Raw genomic sequence first — 27,407 nt, 5'->3', positions numbered from 1 at the left:
CTCATTATTTTGAGAGGGCATGATGGTGTTCAAATTATTTTGCAATTGAAACTCTAAAATTTCATTTCAACAACCTCAGTTCACTAAGGCTATTAAAGTAATATTTGGACTCACTTTTTTTTAATGATAAAGCTCCCATTGAGGATAGCAAGAAAGGAAGAAGGTCTTTGTGGCTATTGTCATGTAACTAAGAAAACTTGAATCTCAATAAGGCTTGCTGGGTGCCAAGTGCTGAGGTTCTGTTGCTTGCACCTGCAAAGCCTGGAGTTTTGGATGAAGAACCTTCAATTATTTTCATCCTGAAATGACTGGCTAAACAATGAAAGGAAATTATCCCACTGAGTAAAGGAAAAAGGAAGAATGCTTTTTTATGAGCATCTAATCGAATAGGTGTTAAATATTCCTTCCTTACCCTTTCACTGCTGGCTTTTCCCAATATCTGTTCTCTGCTGCTCCTCACATCTGTCTAATAACATTCTTTTAAACATTTTTTCACTGTTCAATTTCCTCACCTCACAGTCATGTACGATTTGACATAAGAGCAATACGTGTAAATTTCAGCAATGCACATAAAATCAGTTTATTCCAAAAGATGCCATTTGTACTCATGAATTTGAAGGGCCTTCTTTGCAACTTTGGTGTTATTGAAAGATATTACATCTGAGCAGAACGAGAAACTATCTCCGTGGAAAGAGAAACAGTTGAAGAAACCCAGACCCATGGAGAGACACACATTTGCACCCCCTCTCCCTGTAAATACAGCTTCCATTGCTGGGCCGGGGCCAACACCACAGAGCAATGGAGTGTGATGGTAGAAGAAACCGGCTCTAGGAGCAACAGGTTGTACTAGTTGATTGTCTTTTCTAGGAAGGGCCTGATTTCATTTCTTAAGACATGGGACATCTCAGTGGAAAATGAGTGTTTTCCACAAGTTAGCCAAACATGCTTATAATTCACTATTATAGCTCCAGTTGTTGAATTAATTAGTTGCAAGTGTTGTGAGGTATATTTTTCTGGCAAGTAATTGACCATATCCTTCTGATGCAAATAATTGAGACTTTTTCCTCATGTAAAGTTCATGATTACATTATAGGTCTCGGGCCTTTTAAGTCAGTGATGACTTTGGACCTGAAAAGTCATGGATTACACAGCATAGCATGTAGAATAGACCTTAGACATCTACTAGTCCCATCGTCCAGCATACCGAGAATATATCCCAAGAAATATAGGCCCACAAGAACTCAAATATAAAAACTTCTGCAATTTTGTGATCCCATAATTTTGGGAAAAGTTCCCTATGATAAGAAACATAAATGTAATTAAATTATTAGGGGAATGTTTATTTTAAAAAGATCATTAAATTGTGAGCTGAAATGGATCTTATTTATCTTTATATACTCAGATCCTAACAGTACCCAGTATCAGGTAGAACTTCACTAAATATGTATTGAATGAATTATTTCATAAATAAAATAGATTACCCTTTAAAAAAAAGAAAGAAAGAAATTCATAAAGCATACATAGACATCATAGTTTCTGAGATAAGCTCTAGAGAAGAAATTTATTGGATATAATCCAACATTTCTGTGGTCACTGAACTCTTTTATTCATACAAAGTAATGGGATTCAGAATGGAGTAGACTTGGAAGTTTCACTGTAAATGTCATGTTACTGCCAGTTAACTAAAGTGAGTTGACTCAGGCCCAATATGACTAACGATCTAATTAATTAAAATTTATCTCAATTCCTGCCTTTCCTTTGGGTTGCCCAATGACTTTCTCATCATCCTAAAGATTTATTATAATAGTCTCCTCGCTGCTCTGCCTGCTTCCTCACCTGTCTCTCTGCAGATCACCTTTAACACAGCAGCTAAAGAATCTTTATAAAATGTTTATCAAACAGTATCACTCCTCTACTACAAACCTCTAGAACTTCATCTCCTTAGAGTAAAATTCAAAGGCCACCTTGTTCCTCCTTTAATCTGTGATGCATATTTCCACCTCAAGCATGCTTCCTCCCAAGTCAGGCCTTGACATCTCTGTTACGTCTTATTTTAAATAATTTCCTACAGATAACCGTATGATTCTTTTTCTCCCGTCATTCAATTCTCTACTCAGTTATTGCCTTATCAGTGAGGGGCTTTTCTTTTACCCTGCTCAATTTTTATTTTAGTTCATATCAATCCCTTACTATTTATTTCAATTTATTCTTTATTTGCTGTTTTCACACACATGTACACTCCCCCCCAAAATAACAAAAAAAATAAAAAATAAAAAATATTAGCCCTATGAGCCCAGGGATATTATTTTCTCACTAATGTCATTCCCTAATAAATGTATTTGTTGAATTGATGAAGGTATTAAAAACAAATAATTGGGTTAATCCTCTTCCTCTTAAACATTCATTTTCAAAAAAGGCAGAATGATATGAGTAAGGGCTTATTCTTGCTCCCAAGAAAAATCAATAGAACCTTCAAGTTTGAGTTTAGAAATTTAACCTCAAAATGAAATCCACGTGAGACTCCCCCCTCCATACTGATTACTTATAGCTCATAATCCTTTAACTCTGTAACACAGATATTACTCTTGGGACTTTTTACTATGCTCAGTTTTAATTTTTCATTCATTTTTATGTGCTTCCACATGACACTTTGGGCATCTGTCCATTTATGGTATTCAGCACAGCAGCCCATGAGCCTTAGACAGCAGGGTCACGTTCCTTTCACTTGTGTGTGTGAGTGCCCAGGGCTCAGCCATATGCACACTGTACTGCGTAGAAGCCGTTTCATGACAAACTAGATTTTCATTTCGGTTCATTACACCTGGGTTTTCAGGCAAGGTTGCAGATTTCATGGTTTTGTTTGTAATGAGTCAGGGCCCCCTTGACAAACAAGAGAGAAATTAAACTAACCAGTTTATCAATAGAAGCCTGTGATGGGTCTCCTATTGCATATGTTATTCCACCTTCAATGACAGTTGGATATCATAAAAGAGTATGGCCTGGTAGTGTGACAGGGAGAAAGAGAGGTGAAAACTTGTGAGAATAAGAGTGAAGATACAATCTTATCTATGCCTCTCACAAGCAAAACACTGTCATAATAATAGACAAATAGGTGGGGTTTTATTTATACATGTCTTCTGTATATTTTATTGCCTTTTGAAGGGGAATATGAATCTTTGTTTAACACAGAATTCATTATTAAATGACTCATTGTGTGGCTGAGTATATGTGTTTGTATTTATGTGTGCATATGTATGTATGGCAAATATTTACATATATTCATATATGAAATTGTGTCTAGGTATATTACTTCACAACATTTTCTATCCAAACTTTTTGTGTAAACATTCTTCATTTTTTTACCATTATTACCAAGCACTTTCATTAAAATATTTCTTTGGAAATATTTCTCCAGAAATATAAGTTAAACCTTTAATATTAACAGTAACAATACTACAGACATATAGAGGTGTATAATTACAAAGTGAAGTATCACCCTGAACATAAAATAATGAATTTTTAAGGGTATTTTTAAGAGGAAAGACAATATTCTGTCATAAGAGTATTTATAGTTTTTATGTTCACCACATACTGAAAAATCATTAAACTCTGTACTTTTTTATTGCTTTCTAGGGAAACCTGAAATATATGCAAAGTGCACACTTACTAGGTCATTTGTCTGAATGAATTAGCATTTGCTTCTTCAAGGTTCCTATTGTGTTGAACTTTTCTCATAGTGTTATTTAAAATATGTAATATGTCAAAAAGTTTGACAGAAAATGTTTATGAAAAGAGATATGCATATAAAACTTCTAGAAGATAATATAGAAAAAAATCTAGATGACCTTGGAATTGGTGATGACTTTTTAGATACACCACCAAAAGGCATGATCCCTGGAAGAAATCATTGGTAAGCTGGACTTTATTAAAATTAGAAATTTGGCCCTGTGGAACACACTATTAATAAAATGAAAAAACAAACCACAAACGAGTAGAAGACATTTTTAAGAGGCACATCTGATAAAGGACTGTTATCTGAAATATAGAAAGAACTCTTAAAACTCAACACTAAGAATATAAACAACTCAGTTTAAAAAAGGGGCCAAAGAGCTTCACAGGCACCTCACCAAAGAAGATACATAAACATATGGCAAATAAACATATTTAAAAATGACTCCATATTATGTGTCATTAGTGAAAGGCAAATTTAAAAAATGAGATACCACTACACACCTATTAGAATGACTAAAATATGAAACATGTACAACTCCAAATGATGGCAAAGTTGTGGGGCAATAAGAACTCTCATCCATTGTTGGTGGTAATGCGTAATTGTACAACCACTTACGAAGACAGTTACGTAGTTTCTTACAAAATGAAACATACACTTGCTATATGATCCCGCAGTTGCCCTGCTTGGTATTTACCCAAAGGATCTGAAAATGTATGTCTACACCAAAACCTTCACACAGATGTTTACAGAAGCTTTCTTTATAATTACAAATACTTGGAAGCAATCAAGAAGTTATTCAGTAGATGGATGGATAAACTGTGGTACTTCTAGACAATGCAATATTATCCGGTGCTAAGAAGAAAGGAGCTATCAGCTATGAAAAGACATGGAGGAAATTTAAATGCATGTTACTAAGTGAAGAAGCCAATCTAAAAAGTTCATGTATTATATGATATAAACTGTATAACATTCTGGAATAGGCAAAACTATGAAGACAGTAAAAAGATCAATGAGGAGTTGTAGAGATGAATAAACAGAAAACAAAGAAATTTTAAGGCTGTGAAAATACTTTGTATGATATTATAATGATGGATATATGTCATTATGCTTTTTTCCAACCTTTCAGGAGGTACACCACCAAGAGTGACCCCCAATGTAAACTATGGATTTTGGTTATAATGATGCATCAAAGGTTCCTCAATTATAATAAATGTACTTTTCTGGTAGGGGATGTGGATAATGGAAAGGATATACATGTGTTGGTGCAAGGAATATATGGGAAATTTCTGTGCCTTCTGCTCAATTTTCTGTGAACTTAAAACTGCTCTTAAAAATTCTATTAAAAAATGACATGTTTAAAACTCTAAATAATTCCATTTAAACTCTTATACAGTCTTCTCTACTCAACATTATAAGTTTCCACAAGCCAAATGAAGTCACCTGAATTCCTCTCTTTGTTTCACACCCATCAAGAAATCCTGTTGGCTCCAACTTTACAACAGGCCCCAAAGCCAATCACTTTCCATTACCTCTGGTGCTACCACCCTAGTCAAAGCTGCCAGCATAACTTTGCCTTGTTTACTGCAATAGTCCTCAGCTTTCACCATGGCCTCAGTGTGATCTTTTCTTAACACATGGGCCAGAGTGATACCTTTAAAACAAACATCACATTATCTCTCTTCTGTAGTGGTTCACCATTTTACTAAGAGTAAAAGCTAAGTCATTAAATTGCCCCTCAAGGTATTAAAATCCTTTTAAAATCCTTCCATCCTTTGGCCCCATGTATTAGTCAGGGTTTTCAAGAGAAACAAAACCAATAATATACATACAGTTGACCCTTGAACTATGTCAGGTTTAGGGACACTGACCCAACCATGCAGTTGAAAATCCACACACAACTTTTGACTTCCCCAAAACTGAACTACTAATAGCATACTGTTGACAAGAATTTCTTACTGATAACATTGTCTTTAACATATATTTCGTAAGTTATATGTATTATATACTGTATTCTATGATCAAGTAAGCTAGAGAAAAGAAAATGTTGTTTAAAAATCATAAGGGAGATTCTAAGAGAGCTGTGGAGTAGATGGATACACTCACACCCTCCAGACACCAAACTGGATTTACAACTAAATTATAGAGCAATCAACCTGAATAACCAACTGAAGGCTAGCTAAACAGAAGTATTATAACCAAGGATTTACAGAAGAAGCTACATAGAGACTAGTAAGAAGGCTAGATGTGTGGAAATGGTTGGCCCCACACACCCTTATGTAGTGGCTGAGGAGCCAAAGGGATATTTCAGCTGCAAAAGTTCACAGAGTGTGGAGTCTCAAGACCATGCCAGGATCCCCAACCTAGAGTACCAGGGATGTACGAGGAGTCCGCAAAGCATCTGGTGATGAAAATCAGTGGAGACTGAGTTTGCCTGGGAGAGAAGAGAGTCTACTAGAGACCCAGACACCATCTTCCCAGGGCTGAGCACTCCCTATTGTTACAGGACAAGCCTAGTGAATGCACATCTTCCAACCACCAGTGACAGCACCCTGCTGAGCTCAAGTCCTGCAGAAAGGTCTGCTGGCTGCAACTTTCAGGGCTCTTTTTCTGGAGAAGCTCTTGGTGGAGAATGAGATTCAGTGATTGAACTGTTTAGCTTCGGAACAGGAGTCATTCTTCCCAACCTTGTATACACTACTCCCCCACCTGTTAAATCGCTTTGCCTGTTCTTCTACTCTCTGTGGCCCCACCCTGCTGAACTCAGTCCCACGGGTGAATTGGAGTGCTGCACAGACCTGGGACCTTGGAGTGTGTCTCCATGGAAGGCTCTTGTCTGGTATTCAGATGGGTGCTGGGTTGTACAACTGAGGCTTGTAGAGACAAGACATTTTTTGTACTCACTGTAGGCTTAGCTGGCACCGCTATCTTAATAGAAGATTCTTTTGATTTGACCTCCCAAGTCCTGGTGGCCCTGTCCTGCTAAGCTTGCTCCTTGTAGAGGGGCTGGCTGTCTTCACCCAACCTGAACATGCAGTGCACTCCTGGGAGAGCTAGGGTTGGAGACTGTGGCAGAGACTGAGTGGTATGGCTCTGGAGTAGGGGTCACTTCCCCCCATTGAGTTGCTGACCACGCTGCCCCCAAGCAAGAGACCCAGTAGTCTTGTCCTCCCAACCCCGGTCACTCTGCCCTATTAAGCAGCACCTTGTGGAAGGGTCTGTGGGTTGTGGCCAGCCTGGGTCCACTGTACAGTCTTTCTACAAAAGGTTCTTGAGGAAGATCAGGCAACCTCAGGGGGTGCCAGTGTGGCCAGTAGAAGAAGAGAGCGCTCAGGGTGCTTTGGAATTTCTACTACTTTTTCCCAGGCCCAGAGCTGCAAGAAGCTAAACCTTGTACACAACTGGGCCCTTCTCATGCACATCCAGTACCAATAGTAGAGGCAGCCACAAACAGTGAATTGTGTGGTAGCCCAGACAGTTAGCCCACTTACAGGTAGTGTCTGACATCAGCCTGTACTGGAAGCCCACCCAAGTGGACCCAGAACCAACACAACTAGTAGAGGGATTTAGAACACAACAGAGCTGACCTCATCTAACCACGTAAGTGGAACAACCAAAGAGAGATCTTGGCAGGCACCAGAATCTGCTGGAAACAACTCCAGCTCAGGAGACAGTCCCCACACTACAACTCATATACTGTGATGAAGATCTGTCCTTACAGTCAGCCAGCCTGAAGGTTAACCCCACCCAGAAATGGGCCAACAACATTCAAGACTCTACAATAGGAGAGTACATATAACTCACACAAAAGATATTCCTGGAGCACATAGTTCAGGTGATCTGTGAGACTTCACCACTGACCCCCTTAAGACACCTACACCATAAAGCCATCATAACAAGGAGTCATAGCAGATTTACCAATACACAGTGACAAACACAAGAATGTGGACAAATAAGGAGACAAAAAAAACATGCCCCAAATAAAAATAATAATAAAAATCCCAAGAAAAAGAATTAAATGAAATGGAAGCAACAAAGATACCAGATGCAGAGTTCAAAACAATGGTTATAAAGATGCTCAAAGACCTTAGGGGAGGAATGGATGATCCAAGTGAGAACTTAAACAAAGAGATGGTAAAAATGAAAAAGGACATAGAAGCCATAAAAAAAACAGTCAGAAATGAAGAACACAGTAACTGAAATGAAGAATATGCTAGAAGGAATAAATACCAAGTGATAAGCAGCAGTGGATTGAATCAGCAATTTAAGGACAAAATAACAGAAAATACCCAAGGGAAAAGAAAAAATAAATAAAAATGAGGAAAGTCTAAGGGATCTCTGGAACAACATCACTCATATCAACATCCACAGCCTAGGAGTACCAGAAGAAGGAGAGAGCAAGGCATCAAGAATCTCTTGAAAAAATAATGGATGAAAACTTCTTTCACCTAACAAAGGAAAAAGACACAGAAGTACAGGAAGCACAGAGAGTCCCAAACAAGGTGAATACCAAGAGGCCCACTCCAAGACACATGATAATTAAAACACCAAAGGTTAAAGAAAGGTAGAGAATCTTAAAAGCAGCAAGAGAAAGACAGTTACCTATAAGGGAGTTCCTATAAGGCTGTCAGGTGATTTCTCAATATAAACACTTCAGGACAGAAGGGATTGGCATGAAATATCCCAAGTGATGAAATCAAGGACCTATGGCCAAGACTGCTCTACCCAGCATGGCTATCATTTAAAATTGAAGGCAAAATAAAGAACTTTCCAGGAAAAAACAAAAACAAAAACAAAAAGTAAATGAGTTCATTATCACCAAACCAGTATTGCAAGAAATGTTAAAGGGCCTTTTGTAAGAAGAGGAAAAAGAAAGAAAGAAGGAAAGAGAGAGGGGTGGGGCATAGTTAAAAGAATAAAATGGCAATGGATGCACACCTATAAAAAAATCACTTTAAATGTAAACACCATAAATTATCTGATCAAAAGACATAGGGTAGCTGAACATATGATTCATATATAAGAAAATATGACTCATATATATATATACTTCTCATTGCATTATTTAAAAATAGCCAAGATCTCAAATTTGCCCACGTGCCCGTCAGTAGATGAGTGCATAAAAAATCTGTGATACATTTACACAATGGGAATCTACTTGGCTGTGAAACAGAAGAAAACCTTACCCTTTGTGACAGCGTGGATGGACCTGTAGTGTATTATGCTAAGTGAAATAAGCCAGTCAGAGAAAGACAAGCACAATATGATTCCACCCATATGTGGAATCTAATGGACAAAATGGAATCTAATAGGTAAAAACTAACAAACGAAATAGAAACAGACTTGTAGATACAGAGAACAGACTGACAGCTGCCAGAGGGGAGGCAAGTTGGGGGGCTGGGTGAGAAAGGTGAAGGGAGTAAGCAAAAATAAAAACTAGCATTGTGATTGCCAGAGGGAAAATGGGGGGCGGGGGAGAGGTAGAACAGAGCCAAAGTGGGATAAGTGGTGGCAGAAAGAAACTTGACTTGGGGTGGTGAGCATACAATGCAGTATGCAGGTAATGTATTATAGAAGTGTACACTGAAATCTCTACATTTTTATTAACCAATGTCACCCCAACATATTCAATTAAAAAAGAGAAAAAATGTATGGATGTAAAAAATCTTAAGAAATTGAATACATTTATAACCAAAGGGTCGTCGGTTTGATTCTCCGTCAGGGCACATGCCTGGGTTGAGGGCCAGGTCCCCAGTAGGTGCACGAGGGGCAACCACGCATTGATGTTTCTCTCCCTCTCTTTTTCCCTCCCTTCCCCTCTGTCTAAAAATAAATAAATAAAATCTTTAAAAATATATATTTACATCCTATGAGAAATATGGCAAAATGGAGCTAATTCAAATACAAATAGAATGAAGACATGAATCAAAATAGTGGGAAATCATTTGGTAAATATATTGACAGGAAATTCACAAAAGAAGAAATATACTGTAAAATTAACTGTAAATTAATATTTGAAGAACATTTACAGTTAGTAGCATTGAAAGCGATGTGAGATCAGACAGCTTCTTGCACATTTAACAGTGATAATCAGCCATACTTCCACAGCCCCATCACAAGTTGCAGTTACTACTATTTGCTTGCAACTAAATGTTTAATACTCGTATATGTAGCTGGAATAGTTGCACATGGCTTTTTGAAAATCTAAAAGTTACATGTCCTGAAACTTCCTTTATTAATACATTTTTCCCTCTCAAAAACAATCATACCAGTAATAATTATGACAGTTAAAGCAGAGAACAATGTAGCATAGAATTTTACAGTAGATTGTGATTTTGTGTATATTTTCCTGATAATTTTGTGAAATCTACTTAATATCTATCTTGAGATATTCACATTGAAATGTGCTTTAAAATGTGTTCTTTTATATTCTTCTTGCAGTTATCACACACGTAAAATAAAGTACTATTTTAACCTAATCAAGGCCTCATGACCATGTATTGACATCATCATACGTGATGAGAAATATTTTTGCTGTTACTGTTATTTTAAAAATGCTCCACTAAATACCCATCAAACACTGGATTCACACATTGATAATGAAGATACAAGAATATGGTTGCCTGATGGTAGCCTAGTGTAAGATATGTTTGCTTCACAGTACTAAGGAAATCTCCAAAAAATGTTCCAATATATTTATTGAACAAAATCTGCATGTAAGTGGACCCATGGAGTTCATACCTGAGTTGTCCAAAGGTCATATGTATACACACACACATATGTATGTATATCTAGATATAGATAAAGAGATTATGTTATGAGGAGTTGACTCATGTGATTATACAGGCTGAGAAGTCCCACAGTCTGATGTGTTTAAGCTGGAGGCCCAGGAAAGCCAGTGGTGTAGTTCAGTCCCAGTCTGGAAGTCTGAGAACCAGGGGAGCCACTGGGGTGATAGCTATCCGGAGGAGGTCTTAGCTCAGCAGTCAGGCGGAAAAAGGGTGAATTCTCCCTTCCTCTGCCTTTTGTTCTCTTCAGTCGCCTAAGGAATCCTACGAGGGAATCCACACTGGAGCGGGCAATATGCTGTATTGAGTGCACTGATTCCAACGCCAATATTTCATGGGCACACCAAGAAATCATGTTTAGCAAATAACTGGACACTCTGTGACCCAGTGCACTTGACACAGAATTACCCACGACACTCCACCTCCTGCTACTCTCTCTCTTTCTCTTTGCTTTGGCCACACTGATGCCCTTGGTATTTCTTAAACAAATCAGGCTTGCTTCAGTCTCAGGGCCTTACTGTAAACTGTTTCCTTTTTCCTGGAAAACTTTATCCAGATATCCACATTGTGAACTCGCTCATTTATATCTGTTTTTCTTAAATCTTACCTTCTCAATGAGTCCTAATAAGATTACCCTACATAAGATGTAATCCATTCTCTGCTCTATTTTCTCTTACCTTGCTGTATTTTTACCGTATGTAGATGACTTATTGAGACTCTGTACTGCTTATACTGCCTTCCCATCCCCCACCCCATCTAGAGCATAAACTTCATCACACCAGGAAGTTTAACTGCTTTGGGCCGTGAGAAAAACCTGACAATGACTGGTGACTCCATAATTATTTGATAAAGAAAGGAATGGCTGTGCTATAAAAAACTGTTCAAGCGTCAGTTTGTGCCATGCTCTGAGCTCTGCTCCCTGAGCGTACAAATTGAATCAGCCATGTACCTGCCTTCAGGAGGTTAACAAAGAAGCCTGAGCTACTCGCAACTAATTACAAGATATAAATAGTTTGATATGAGAGATTTATAAAATCTCTCAGAGAAGGGAAAACTGTTTCCCGCCAGAGCAACAGGGAGGAGGTTGAAGATGGTGACACCTACGTTGGTGCTTGAACTGTGGGAATGAGGAAGAACAGTATTCCAAGTAGAAGAAACCACATTAAAAAAAAATCTCTAAAGAGCTAACATGTGAGGAGTACACAGAAAAAACCCCACAGAATATTGAAAGAGCTCAAGCTTTGAGTTAACCTGCCTGACTCCAAACCCAAATCCTACAACCAAGCAGCTGTGTGGCCTTAGACAGATTACTTACCCTCTCTGAGTTTCAGTTTTTAACATTTGTGAGATTAGAATAATGCCATCTAGCTTAGAGTATTACTATGAGGAAATCATGAACAAAATCACCTAGCCCAGCGACTGGCTCCCAGTGATCACTCGGTAAATGAGAACTATTATTGGAATGTAATTTGACTGGAGAACAGATGTAGTGTTTCTCTCATCAATGCCATTTTCCAATAGGAAGCAAGGCCAAAATGTATTGCATTTACTCTACACTTCCTGGGAACATTCATCTATTGTCCAACTTGAAAAATGAGGCTGAAAGTGACTGACTAGTCTTTTATTAGAAGGATGAAACCCTGAAAATGTGATGCATTGGCCCATCAGGCACAAGATTACTTTGAATATAAAAGGAATGGAAATGTACATGTGTTATAGTTCTGTTGAAGATTATTTTAATTTACCCACAATTTATTTGTTTTTTTTTTCTTTTTCAGTTGCTCCTACGATTCAGGAAATTAAATCCGGCACCGTGACCACCGGGCGCAGTGGGTTGATAAGATGCGAAGGTGCAGGTGTGCCGCCTCCGGCCTTTGAATGGTACAAAGGAGAAAAGAAGTAAGGACTTTGTGATGGTTATTGTGTTCCAAGGACTTTGAGCTAATGTTTTTGTTTCAGATACTTACTTTAAGCAATTTCTTTAACTGGCTTGAATGATTCTCAAAAGCCTCCTCGCAGGCAGGCAAGCTGAAGGGTCCCCCATGGGAAGTAAGAGTTTCTAATAGCATCCAGAAGAAATGTCCACTTTGGTTTATATCATCTCAGAAACTCCTGCAAATCCCTCATCACTCATTGTTTTATTTCTTCTCCTCCCTTCTGCACCAGCACACCATTGCTCTTGCTGGCAACCATGTTTAATTGGGAAGTAAACCAGCTCTTGACGGACTTGGGCACAGATTCCATGAGAGCACTCCAAAAGCAATTGGAGCTGCTGTCTCTGCCTGGCTTCCTCGATAAGCCTCAACCCTTTTACCTGCCTCACTCTCCCTCAAGACTTTCTAACATGTTGTTTTATAGCTCACTGTGTTTTAGGTATTTTGTCACTAAAGGGACTGTAGAGGAAATAAAATACATGGTTAAAGGACTATCCACCATAATTTTAAGGCTACTCTAACTTCAGCTCTGTATGATTGCCCCCTCGAGAAGCCTTAGAAGGCCTTGGCAAGGGCTGTTGAACAAGAGAAGTCAGGACTTGACTACTTTCCCTTTATTTTCAACCAGTAAGCTCATTCAAACCTCTTTAGCTGGTCTTATCAGCCATCAAGTAAGAGTCGTATCCCTGTGGACAACTGGAAGACAGAATGCAGAGAGAAAGGTATTATCTATACCATTTATATTTTCTTTAAAACTAGGGAGGGATGTATTCAAGAAAATGGTAGGTTGAACCATGACTGTGGTTTTACCTGAATTTTTTTGCAGCTATTTTTTATGAAACCTCTTCTACAATTTGGGATATGCCAATTTTTCATTCTTTTTACTAATTGATTAATGCTGTTACTAATTCTAAATCTAACTATTTGTGGCTTCATGGAAGCCCCCATATTTTTATGTATTTAGAATAAGATAAATGGTACACCTCTCTGGGGTCACCTTGTCACACCATAGAAGATTATGGATCTGCTAATAAAACCTGTCTCAGATTCTGATTGTCCAGGTTGAGATATTTTCCGTTTGTGATTATCTTTATGGACAATCATCTAGAAAAATGGTTCTCAGTCCTTTGAAAGTTATGAAGTCCTTTATTCAAATGCAATGTTACATGGAGGTCTCAAAAGCAGTATCTATGAAAGTAACCCTTTCATAGTGTTACTTTCAGTACTGAACTCTTTCAGTAGTGAAAACATTATGGTAGATATGGGGTGGGTGACTGGAACCTCAATTCCGCCTGTTTAGAAGTCTCCCTTCTATAGGACATCCCTGAAGCTCCACACCCCCTCCCTGACTACCCCTGGTTCTCCACAAGAAAATGTGTTAAAAAGTCTAAACAGTGAGAAGCTATCTTATATATCTTTCAAAGTAACTTTTAAGTTTGTATCATTCCTTTCATAAAAGCTAACAAACAGTTATTCCCAGTAGTGCAAGTGAGAGCTCATTTGTTAAAGTCCATTTTGCTTCCAAAATTTTATGAGGTAATGTCCTGAAGTTTTGGGGAGGAGTTGGTTTTTGGGTTTTTCTTCTTTGCAGGCACATGCTCTCTCTCTCCCTCTTCCTATCCTAAATATAGCAATCATTAAAAAAAATGTCTACGATAATCCTTACTCCACTTTTTTGGCCCATAGAAAATATAGCAAAATGCCAATTGATGCTCAAGTCATAACTTCAGTGATTTTTTTCCTACTGAGATGGACTATAGTTTTTATTAGATTTTCAAAGAAGTTCAAAATCGCTCCTATAAAAGGTAGAGTGATTTTCCCCAATGTCCCTCGACAATACACTTACATGCCTAGAGAAAATCCAGGAGCTGTGCAAATCAAATGCACTTGTAGAAGGCAAATATATTTTCATTTCAGAGAAAAGTATACATTTATCATTTGTTAGGGTTATGGTTGAGTGTATATTCAAATTCTCAAGCACCACTAGAATATATAAATTCTTCTCAATATTATAGTAAAGTGTATTTGAATATTTGTAGGAATTAGTAGAAAGAAGGATTCTGGTTGCTGAGTAGTTGTTGTTACACTCACTCAGTGGGTCTGCCTTGCTGGGTACAGAGCCCAGGCCATTCAACTATTTACCGCATCTAAATGAAAAACTAACAAGCACCTGCTATGTGAAAAGCACTGTTCTAAATTGTTAATAAATATTAACCAGTTTATTTTTATAATGAACTGATAAGAGAGATACTATTATTTTCTTCATCTTCCTTGGGAGAAACAAAAACAGTATTTTTAAATAATTTGCACAAGTTGATACACTTAGTGGCAGAGCTGGGATTTGAACCCTAGAAGTATTGCAAATCTTCAAGCACAGTCCAAGTAACAAGTTAACCCAAACTTTAGCAACTTAAAATAATAAGCATTCCTTATCTGAAACAGTTTCTTGGGTGAGGTAATCAGGGGCAGCTTAGCTATATGTTTGTGGTGCGGGATCTCTCATCCCGTTGCAGTCAAGATGTCACCGGGGCCTGGTCTTCTGAAGGCTCGAGGAGGGCTGGAGGATCTGCTTCCAAGATAGCGCACTCACATGCCACGTGTTAGTGCTCGCCATTGACCGAAGGCTCGGCTAATCGCCGTGTGGACTTCTTCCATAGTCACCACAGGACTGACTGACTGCCAACGTGACGTGGCAGTTGACTTACCCCAGAACTAGTGATCCAAGAGAAAGCAAGTTGGAAGCTGCCATATCGTTTGTGATCAAGTCTCAGATGTCATGCTCTGCCATTTCTGCAGTACTTGATTGACGGCACAGGGGGATCCTAATCAGTGTGTGTGTTTGTGTGTGGAGGAGCAACGCAGGGGCATGAGTATCAGGAGGTGAGAATCATCAGATGCCATCTTCAAAGGTGGCTCCCACAGTCTCCCTCATGTGTAATTATTTTTTATTAGAAATATTGCCACTTGACCTTCATTTATTGCATTGTTTAAATAAGCATCATGAGAATGACTTGTTTTAATACTCATAATCAGAATATTATCTCTTGCTATGAAATGGTCATTTTTTTTAACACTATAGTCTCTTTCAGTATACCTGGCAGGGACAGTTTAGTTAAACTTAATCTTACTTCATATACATTTAAGTATTGGGGAAATTAGAGTTGTATGTTCAACTACATAGAGAGAACCACAAATTTAATTTTTTTTAACCTAAAATAGAGAAGACTGATAAGAGAAAAATATGCATTCCTGCTGAGAAAAGACACTGTTGGAACAGGCAAAGTACTATTAAGCAAATCATATTTTTGATGACATGAAATTAAGTTAATCCCTGGTTTAAGAACCATATATTCACTTATGATTAAGACTATAAACATAAATTAAATTTTAATGAACTAATGTTTAAATAGGTATTGCAGAAACATGGGATCTGTATCACTCTGTGAAGATGTCATTATCCTCTTAATTCAGAATTTTGCAATTTGCTTCCTTGTTTGAATTCCCCTCTTCTTTTAAAAATATCTTCAATCCCAGCCTCAGTCCTAGAAAGGCATGCCTACTAATTTCTAATGACATTTAACTGTTCCAGGCTTTTTAAATAGTATTTTATTTGCTTTGCTTATTTTCAGGCAAATGACCAATAGTAGCAATTCTTTTTCAGATTCTTTAATAATAATGATATTTCTTTCTTAACCTTCCATCATAATTTAAGATAGGGATACAAAAGTTACAAATGAGGTAAATACACTTTACCTCCATGAATGAAAAGCAAGTATATAGTAAAACATGAAAAATTATCAACATATCAGTTAAAAACAGGAGCAGATAGATGTTTTCTTAGTGTGCCTAAGAAATTGAATATTTTGTATTTGATGGTGAGTAGCTACAATATTTTGACATTTTAAGCAATAAATTTTAAATTAAGTCTATGCACTTATTTTTAAATCATCTTTACAACCAATATCATGTCAGTATGTCTCTCCTTTTAGAATCCTGTTAATTGTTCAGCTTATGCCACGGCTTTAGAGGAAATGTGATAAGCATTACCATTTCGCTTTGGATTAGTTATCCATGTGCCTAAAACATGCATGTGCAGATATTTACAAAATGTATTCAGGTACCATTGAAAGGATAGGAAAAATGTCAAAATCGACCATGTGGATTGTAGGGTGCACAGAGGTAGGATGATGTTTTTCAGTCAGGTTAGGTTTGCACTTCTGAGAATGATTTTTCATTCTTGCTTTTACAGAAGTGAGATGAACTTGAGAAATCATAATGAAGTCAAGTGACCTTTCTTCTCCTTTTTCTTATTCTAGATATATACTACCCCATCACATAGACAGGCCATAAATTTCATCTGAGTATTCACTGTAATAAAGGAATATGAGAGAGAAAGTCTTTTTCCTTCCTTTTATTTTCAAGGAAACCAGAAAATAAGTTAAAATATTTCTCTATATCTACAGTGTTTCTCTTTCTTTACTGTATTATATGCAATTTATTTATGTCAAAGGTAGGCATGCATTATATTTGTATAACACATTGTGATATTCAGCATTTTCAAATATGGGAGTTTTGCAAACTGCACATTTTTACATTTCACAGTCAACTCTTCAAATTTGGAGTGGCGCATGAGAGAGAGAGAAACAAGAAAGATATAAACATATAATAATAATGATTCAAATGGTGTAGATTTGCATACTACTCAACCTACAAGTTTCAGAAAGACATAAAATGGGACACTTTGTTGTTCTTTCCATTGGTTTTCATTCCCATATGCTTCTGACAGTGTATCTCTCCATTCTAAGTGATGGTCTCATGTTAAAGATGAGTACTTCACATAACATGGTTCTAAAGCTACTACTCTATGCGGTGCTCACCTATGGGTAGTAGTGATACAGAAACAATAGTCTACAACACTTTTGGAACATATATCCCTATGAGTAAAATTTAAGCCTTAGCAAAAACTACCGATATATGCATACTTACAAATTACATAAATGAATATCTGAACTAGTATATTGTATACAATAAATGAGGCACAACAGATAACATTTAAAAGATGAAATACTAATGGACGTAAATGGACATTATTAGAGGAACTTCTTGTCATTTTCTTCCCACACTCCAACAGGTTACTTTGTACCCACCTTGGGCTATTTGCCTTCCATTTGGGAGACTCTTGTAAAGTATGGCAATTTAAAGTAAGGAAGTTTAAGGAATTTTCAAGGCCAATTTTCATGACATGCAACATGCAATGTTTACCCTATATGCTGACTTTGCAATCTTACTTCGCATATGACATAACTCACTGTATACAATCATACCAATTCCTTGCATTATTTTAACTGGATTACACCTGAGGGAGGAAAAAAGTCTGTATCTCATAAAGGTTAAACAACTTGTTGAAGGAAAGTACATGATGAGGAGTAAAATCTAATTTCTAGGAAACCTTGGGAGGTGATGACTATGTTTTTTGGCCTTGCTGGTGATGGTTTCACAGATATATGCGTATGCCTTACACACACACACACACACACACACACACACACACACACACACACCCCGAGCTTTGTATATAGCATATGTATAATACAGGTTTGGGCAACAGTAGGTTTATAGTTTGAGTACATGAAACAGAGTTTATTCTCATATTATTATTTACTAAATATTGTATTATTTTCCATACAATCAACTATAAACCTACATTTGCCAAACCCTGCAGAAACATGTACAGCTTTGTATACGTCAGTCATACCTCAATAAAGCGATTATTTTTAAAACAATAAAAAAATAAGAAAAACTCTTAATTTTCTGACTCATATCAGAATATCCCTCTTCTAGATTTTACACCACAATGTTGATTACTCAGAAGAGCAGAAAAGACTAGAAATAAATCTCTTCTTTCTCTCTCTCTCTCTCTCTCTCTCCCTCTCTCTCTCTCTCTCTCATACTCTCATTCACAAACCCATACTTACAAGAGTGATCAGACACATGTTTTTTATAAAGGATAGAACTGGAAATAACTTATTACCACCCATGTTAAAGATGGTTTTCCTTACTGAGCTCAGATTTTATTCTTCATTCAGCAGTGTACATTGGACACCATATGTGAAATAATTTTAAAATTTTGAAAGGTAGTAAATTCTTCCATTGAAGGAATTTGAATTTCTAATGTTAGCTCATTGGTATTTATTTTTTATTTTATTAATTCCTTTCTGTTGATATTTCCCTTCTTCAGTGGGGCATCTTTAATAGTGTCAATAGCAATAAAAGATTTTTTTAAAATAACCATAGTCTTATCAGTACAATGCCGTCCCCCCTGTGCTGACTTTGTCATCTGAGGTCAGGAAGGTAAAGGGAAATACATGAAACAAGCAGGAGCACTACAGCTACTGAGAACTAGAGAGCACTTGTCTCCGTAAGACAAATTCATGCTGTTGTATTTAAAACTTGGGGCTAGTCAGGCGATGCTGAAAGCGGGCCATCTCCAGTATGCATCCCCTGACTTAGAGTTTACGATTTGTCATAAAAATTAGCACAGCAAACTAAGTACTAAGTCAGAAAATCCTAAGGGAACTCTAAATCCAGTCTGATAAAAGCATGCAGCAAGGGTCTGCTCAACTCAAATCAGAACATTAACAAATGCTTCAGGGAAAGGGAGCTTTTGTGCCGGACACTGAATGGTGAACAGCCTTCCAAACATTGCAAGGGATCAGAAATAATCACAGGCAAGGAAAGAAGGTGGGCAATGTCATGTAAGCATTATTTGGAGAGTGTTTTTAATGCCTTGTGGTACAGGATATGAAAAGAAGTAAGGTTACTTAGTAAAGGCACTTAGGGCAAGAAGTGGAAGGTCTTAAATGTCATGGTAAGACATTTGGACTTGATTCCACAGGCATTGGGAAAGCATTGAAGACCTTTTCACGAGTAATAAAATGATCCCCTCCCTGTCTTACAAAATGTTCCTTGGAGCAGTTGGGAAAAATAGAAGGGAAAGATATGCAATTGGCTGAAACTAGGGTATTGGTCATGCAGTTAAGAGAAGAAAAACAGCAAGAGAGAAAAGGCGGTGTTCGTATATTTCAGTAATACAAAAAAAAAAAAAAAAAGGCAGTTTGAAGGTGATTCCAAGTTTTCTATCTGAATAACAAGATGACTGACCAAGCCATTAGCTGAGGCTGGGAACACAAGAAAAGAGATTTGGGAGGGATCGGGCTGAGTTTGGTGTGTCACACAATGAAACAGGCGTTAGCACTTACCATGAGCAAGGGAGCCTCCTCAAAAGGGGTCATAAGCACATGCACTTGTGTCTCTCCACAAGTGGCAGGTTTATGAGGGGCGACTCCCAATAAGCCAAAAGAGTTACACACAAGTTACACACAGGGAAGAGGAGCTTACACAATAGAGATGAGCAGAGCGAGCCCTGGCTGGTGTGGCTCAGTGGATTGAGCACCGGCTGGTGAACCAAAGGGTCATTGGTTTGATTCACAATCAGGGTACATGCCTGGGTTGCAGGCCAGGTCCCCAGTAGGGGGTGCACAAGAGGCAACAACACATTGATGTTTCTCTCTCTTTCTTTCCCCCTCCCTTCATGTCTCTTAAAATAAATAAATAAAATCTTTCTTTTTAAGTCAAAAAAAAAAAAAAAGAAAAAGAAAGAAAGAAGCAGAGCAAGCATAGGGCCAAGTCCCGGTCACTGGCGATATCTGCAGGTGGAGAGGCAGGCCTCAGTCTCAAGCTAGGTGGCTACAGAGGCAGCACATGAGTGGTGGAGTGGAAGTCCGGCAGGGATCTTACCGATAGCCGTGGAACAGCCAAGCTTGAGCATTGGGTGATCAGAGCTCTGAGTTCTTATGGTCCACCAGGGGTGGAAGTCCCACTCATGTCAGTGTCTGGATGAAGTCCTTATCCAAGTGTCCAGACTTATGGTTTGGGACATTCCAGGCCCTTCCCAAGGGCCTTCTTATTACACCCCATTAAGCTCAGTCCTGACACATCACTTGACATGACTGTCATGGTTGACGGTGACTCCAAATTGGATTGTCTATGGTGTCCAAAACGCCCGCTCTGCTCTTGCTGCTCTATATAATACTGCATGCACAGCCCCACTAGTACAGATGGAATGTGGTTGTGTCCTTAAATTGATAGTTACAGTTTTAAATAAATATTTGATCTTATCACTCTATACTTGAATCCCTCCAGTGTTTCTTCATTGTCCCTAAGTAAAGTCCCTAACACCACATTATGGCATGGTAGGCCTGCTTCATGTTCTGGCCCCTGTTTACCTCTCTGGCTATGAATCTTGACACTCTACCCTCTCACAAGAGGGACAATAGCCACCTAAAATACTTAATTCCAAAACTATGACATGATCTTTGTCTTTCAGGCCTTTTCATATGTTGATCCATTTTCTGGTAAGTCCCTTCCACACACACACTCATGCCTGCTTACATTTGGCTGGCGTTAGTCCACTAGTCCTAAGTCTCAACTGAGATGTCACTTTCTCCAGGAAAACTATATTTTTTGCTATTGGAGAAAGTTCTCCAAAAATACCCCCATGAACTTAATTCTATCAAAGCACTTATTAAACCGTACTCACCTTTTTTACCCTTCCATCACTCCTTGTAAACTAGAATCTACCTGAGAGTGAGGATTCTACCCTGTTCACCATTGTGTGAATGCATTCTCTTGTAAGAAGGCATTGTGTAGCTTTGTAATAATAATAAAGTAGAGCCATTCTTATTTTAATACACTTTCAAATCAATTAGAGGATATCAGCACAAATGCATCCTGCTACCCTAAGTGGAGAGAGGTTGGAAGCTGGTTTCCATGGCTCAAGTTGGACTCCTCAGGACTTCTTTTTTGTGAGTGAGGTCTCTGTGAAATGGCTGTGTGAGTGTATTGCAGGGGGAAATCTGACATTAAAATCACTGACACCTTGATGTTAGAAAAGCAGCTCAAGTGGAGGGGAGAAATCTAGTCAGAGGCCAGGTTGTCAGGGATACAAGATTTGCGGCAGTCAGGAGAGGACTGACACCTGCACAGCAGACTTTGTGTATTTGATGGAGGGTTAAAAGGCAATATCTCTCCCGCACTGATTCAAACTGTCACAGGAAACACAGCCCAAAGGTCTCTAATCTAAGATTATTGATTTCATTAGAATTGATAAAGTAAATAAGACATGCATTTTAAATAGCCTCATAAAGTCTAAATCATTAAAGTGTCCTAATATATTTTAATAACATTAATTTATTCAAATGTGCAACTAAAGATAGATATCCCTTGGGTCTAAGACAGTGATGCATGATCTCCTTTAGTCTGTTCTTAGGAATAACTGATATCATATTGTTTTTGAGCCTTGAGTTCCAAGCAACACGAAAAACCAATAGGTTGCTATAGCAGCATGTTCACATAAATTTTCATTTCTCTCTAGTCTCTTACTATTCCTTTTAACTTTTTTTTTATCTTCCCTGCACATCTGTGAAAAGCCTAGATGAGGTTGATAATTCGCAAGTAATTGATACTGAGTTTGGCACATCTTGAAATCATGATGCCATGATCTTTTCAGTCCCTCTCCTACATCTTCTCTTTAAAAATAATTTCCTGTGTGCTCAATATTTAATATTTTGCTGCCATCTGAGAGAAAATGTATTTGTCTGTCTAAGAAACAGACCCTATCATTAAACAATAATAACACCTATCATATATCTAGTGCCTACTTCATTTGATATATGTGCATAGATATTATATTTTATATATTTAAAAACATTATTACATCAACACTTTGAGACTGGCTTTATTTTTCCCACTTCACAGATGAAATAACTAAAAATTATTAGTACGCAGAAACATAATTTATTCAGTCAGGCATATAACAATTACTTGCTGTGCACCTACTAAGTACCCAGCACTAGCTACATGCTTGGAATACAATGAATAACACCACCAACCAGAAACCTTGTCCTAGTAGGATTGCATTCTAATGAGGAATATGGACAGCAATCAACAATCACACTAACATATGAAGACTTACAAATGAAGTGCTGCCACTGAGGGAAGCATTTTATGTTAAGATGATGATTTGACCAAATCATTGAGAATACAATAATTCTGTAGCATGACTAGCACTTGAACTTTTCAAATACTTTCAGAATTACCTAAAAATGTTGCATTCTTGCCACTTGTCTACGTCGTAATTTTCTGCCATTCTTGTTACATATTGTATGCACACTGTAGGGAGAGATTTATTGCCACCCAAATATTTAGTGAACCCAGGGGAAGAAAACAATAACTGCTGCTAAAGGGTTCTGTGCTGGAGAAGGTAGTACGAGGAGGGAGGAAGGTGTTAGCTCATCCCTTGCTTCTCATTTGGGGATGGACTGCGAGGAGCCTGAACGGTTCACTGTATGAGAGGCTGAAGACAGCTTCTGTAAGAAGCTACACTGACGGGCGTAACTAGCCCCAAATAGACAGTTAAGAGTTCAGGGAAATCTCCAGATAGCTCCCTGAACTGAACCTTACATTTTTCTTTGACTTTCTACTCCATTAGATTCACCTCATTGATTGAACTTGGCTTTTCCTGGAATGGATGCCACATAACACTTTATTTAGCTCTATTTGTATTTTTCACTGGTTTTACTTGATTTCCCTGAACCAAGATGATTTTTGACTTGTCTCTCCAAAGGCAAATATAATATTCTCTTTTGTACTTGGTGATTTGAATACCAATAGGTGTTTTGGGAGAATACTAATAGTAAGATGTGGATTTGAATTTTGGTTATGCCACTTATCATATGGTGCAAGATGAATTAACTTAATCTTCTAAAACCTCTTTTCTCTTATCTCTAAAATGATCTAAAAATGCTTACCACCTAGGCTTGTTATGAGGAGTGGTTGATACACATTTGAAAATGCTCAAATGTTTTCTGAATTTCAGCATCCCATACCCTTCACATTAACCTGTTTTGTACAATGTTAAGATTTTTACGTTAGATTACTTTAGTCATAAATGTGTTAAGAACAGCTAACGTTTTCCACACTGAAAAAGCATTCATACTCATAATGAAAAGACTGATTTAGAATCAAAATATATGTAAGTGAAAACTCTGTCCTTGAGAGAGGCATTATGAGATGTATTATGCAAGGACCTACATGCTGTCTCGATCTCATCTTCAGATCTTCGGGTGGAGCTAAGGTCCTTTAGATAGTAAATCTGTCATGTGCCTTTTCCTCCTCTGGTTTCTGAATCAGTGTCTCAAGCGTAGAGGGCAGTTAATCATCATTTGATGACCAAATTGAACTTCATTTCCATTAAGACCTTGTCAGAGTTCTACCCTTGTTACCAGACTGCTTCAGCACTGCAGGCTGGCCCTGCCCCTACATGGTCTTGACCCTTCTGCATGCCAGGTGACCTCCAGGTTCTTCAGTCATGCAGGAAAATTTCAAGACACAAGCCCAGGTGAAAGTAAGAGTGACTTTATTAAAGCTTGGAAGAGTGAGGCAAAGGAAGGGCCCCTGAAGACAGGATCAGGGGTAAGTCCAGGACCAACTACCACTGCCTGTTGTTCCCCTGGGTGCAGGTCTCATCGAGATTCTTAGAGATTGGGATAGAAGAAGCAAAGTACAGGCCTGAGGAGAGGGTGGAGAGGGAGCAAGGGCTTCTTTTGCTCAAAGAAAGTGCGTGCTGGCATCCTTTGTTTTGAGGGTTTTGTCTATTTTCTGTAGATGGGAATTTTAGGTGAGGTCCCAGGGACGATCTCAACAGAGCATTCACTAGATTTCCCAGTGTGTTATTTAGTATGCTGACATATTAAAAGGAGAGTATGATGGAGTTTAGAGTCAAACTCTGGTTAGTTTCACCTCTTTCTTGGATTAGTCTGGCTATAACTTTTTGTTGTTGTTGTTATCTATCTCCCTGGCTAAGGTGATTTATACCACCTGTTCTTTGGTATCTTTGGTTAGGGAGGATAAAGTCTTGTGATTTATCAGGTGGCTATTAATTGCTTAGCTGTTCCAGCCATTTGTTCAGCAATTTGTCTCAGTTTCCTCATTCTACTTTCTAGGAAATTTTCCTACTTTTTTACTAGCCTGCCTCACCATCACCCATGATTTTTTCTAAACCTTTTTCAGTTTTATCTTTAGCTCACACCACCTCTTAGAACTCCACAGACCTACGGGAGTATGTTCCTTTTTGTAAAAATGACTCGTGTAATTCAAGAACTACCTTCCTTCCTGTACTGTCTTTCCTCTGTGCTATGCTAACACCCAAAGATTAATTAACAAGACCATATTAATTTTATCCAGTTATATAACATGATATATTGTTATCATATTCCCTTGCAATTCTAGGCTTATGAAAGGTCTATTTTTTAAGAACACTTCTACCACTCTTATTCCAAGTTACTTTAATATCATGAATGTTATTGTCTGATATTCTCATATATGTTTCTTATATTAGCAATGAAGTTTTTCTATGACTATTTGCACCTGAAATTTTGATCTCTAGAAATTGTTATTGCTGACATGGAAAGACAGGTGATAAATAAAAGTCCCAAAATGTGTAAGGAGGCTGAATTTATAAAAATAAAAAGGATGAGGTCTGGCGTAGCTGTTCCATTTATTTCCACAATCTTAGCTATCAGTGACAATGGCTGTGTGGTCAGTTCTGCTGTTGTGATGTTGCTGTGTGCTCTCCCGGCCATCCTTGATAGCTACCGACTGAGCGAGGTTATGGTTATAAAGTTTGTGAACATTGCATCGGTCAGAAATATATTACTAGTTATTAGCATACTTTCCATGACACTTGAAAACCTAAGCAGCTACTCTAATTCAGAACTAGTGAGTTGGTCACGCTGTGTCACTTATGAGTTGGCAAAGCAAATGGCCTGTTGAGGCATTAGCAAAAGGCAGAGGAAGAAGATCAAGGGCAATGGTCTTCAGTATGTGTCTTAGTTCATTTGGGCTGCTGTAACACAGTATTACAGACCGGGTAGCTTAGAAACAGCAGAAAATTATTTCACAGTTCCAGAGGCTAGAAGTCTGAGATCAAGGTGTCACCATACCTAGTCCTCTTCTGGGTCACAAACTTCTTGCTATGTCTTTACATAGCAAAAATATCTAGGGATCCCTCAGGAGCCTCTTTCATAAGGCTTTAATCCCATTCATGAGGCCTTTACCTTCCTCACTTTTAAGCACCACTTAAAGACCCCACCTTCTAACACCATCATCTCTGGGGGTTAGGATTTCAACAAATGAATTTTGGAGGACACAAACATTCATATTATAGAGATATAGAACAAACTCCTATTGGTGGCAGAGGGTAGGAGGCCAGAGTAATAAAAGAATCTTATAGCCATGAGGTCCACTGAATGGTAGAAAAGTGAAAAAATAAAAATGGCTACACACTTCTTAGCAAGCACCATAGGCTGCTGATCTATTGCAGAGGAATAAAATGCCATGTTTAACCCCTAGCTCAACAAAATTAGTTTCTCTCTCTTTTGGGGAGGTGGAAGAATATCAGCAAAAAAAATCTGTCATTTTATAATCTACGTCAATACAAGAATGACTCCCTTAGAACTCAAAAGAATTAAGTGTTTAGGGGAAAAAGATACAGAACTCCAAAAAAGGCAATATTCTGAACTTAGTTCTCTGGCTTTATTGAAAGGTGCATTATAAACTGCTGCTTGAGTTGTCACTTTAGATGTCACATCACTGATGCAAAGAAGTCTGGTTTCAAACAGGTCTGAAATGGAGATGAAACTCCGCGGGGCGAGGATCACCTGTGAACCAGCTTGTATGTGCAAGCTTGAAACCAATCAAGGATTTTCTTTAACCCAGAATAACAATTCAATTTGCCAACTATATGTTTTAATTAATAAAATGAACGATTATATTTATAGAAAATATAATTATATCCAACCACATTGGAATAAATCTGTTTCCTAAGGAATAGCGTGCCATTGATTAAAGAGCTCTTTTATTATTTGTTTTTAGTCAAGGAATAAAATTACATTAGGGTCATGCTGATATGACTTCTTGGTGTGGCTCAATTTCTATATCAAGTAACAAAGAGTAGATGTGTTCCTCTTAATAGAGTCTCCATTGTAACTAAAATACCCTTTGTTTTAAGCACATGTTTATATGTCTGATTCTTATCTTCAGCTTTGACCTTCTCAGGGGCCTTCAAAACTCTTCAAAGATCCTGCATTGCCCAGCGTAGACCCTAATCACACAGCACAGAACTCATCTTTGTAGCAATTTAAATGACTATTTTCAGAATTGATATAGCTGAGAAAGTCCTTTATTCTCCCAGGATACCTGCAGGAAAATCACAGAAACACATTCTTAAGAGATATATTCCACCTCAGAAGTCACTCTCCCTCAAGGTCAGCTTTGCAAAGGCTGCCTCAGCCATCCACCAGGCAAAGATAGGTTCTGAAGTGGTGTCTGAGGAGTCAACATTTCTCAAACTCCCAACGATATCTGGATGGAAGCTTTGGTTTCTCTGGCAATCTCAGAGAGATAGCTTTCCCTAGAGGGAAGAAAATAACCCTGGGGAAGGTACTTTTCTTTTTTATTGGCCATAATCACCTGCTAGGCTGATCAGAGCAGCTGGGGTTAGAGCACTAATGTGCACTGCTGGCCAGAAGCCAAAAATGGGCCTAGACACGCAGAGCATGGATGCAATGCGTGAGTTAGCAACATCTGTGGTTTAGACATCAGATACATTAAAGGGCAGAGAAGTGGAAGCCAGCTGAGAAAGACAGCCATAAGGAACATAAGCACATGGTGCTGTGAAGTAACCGAATATCCTCCCTTGAGATTTTGTCCCCAGAGTCTAGCCAAATGAAGACATGGACTTTTTTCTCGAGTCTCTAGCAACACACGGAATATGGTGTGGTAGACGAGGCACAACAGGGATGGAGCAGTCGGGGGAATTGCTGAGTCCTCTGGAGC

The 27,407-nt window shown here is 38.1% G+C and overlaps 1 protein-coding gene across 2 annotated transcripts in view; it reads left to right on the top strand.

Annotated features, from left to right (window-relative positions):
* NEGR1 (neuronal growth regulator 1) overlaps positions 1 to 27,407 on the top strand; it is an 837,263-nt gene that overhangs the window by 625,315 nt on the left and 184,541 nt on the right. For both annotated transcript variants that reach the window (XM_024565484.4, XM_045199587.2), the window contains exon 5: positions 12,297 to 12,417. In XM_024565484.4, coding sequence (XP_024421252.1) covers positions 12,297 to 12,417 — 121 coding nt within the window. The remainder of the gene's footprint in view (positions 1 to 12,296; positions 12,418 to 27,407) is intronic.

Source organism: Desmodus rotundus, chromosome 3, assembly GCF_022682495.2.
Source record: "Desmodus rotundus isolate HL8 chromosome 3, HLdesRot8A.1, whole genome shotgun sequence".
Taxonomy (NCBI): Eukaryota; Metazoa; Chordata; class Mammalia; order Chiroptera; family Phyllostomidae; genus Desmodus; species Desmodus rotundus.
This window is presented reverse-complemented; position numbering and strand designations above follow the sequence as displayed.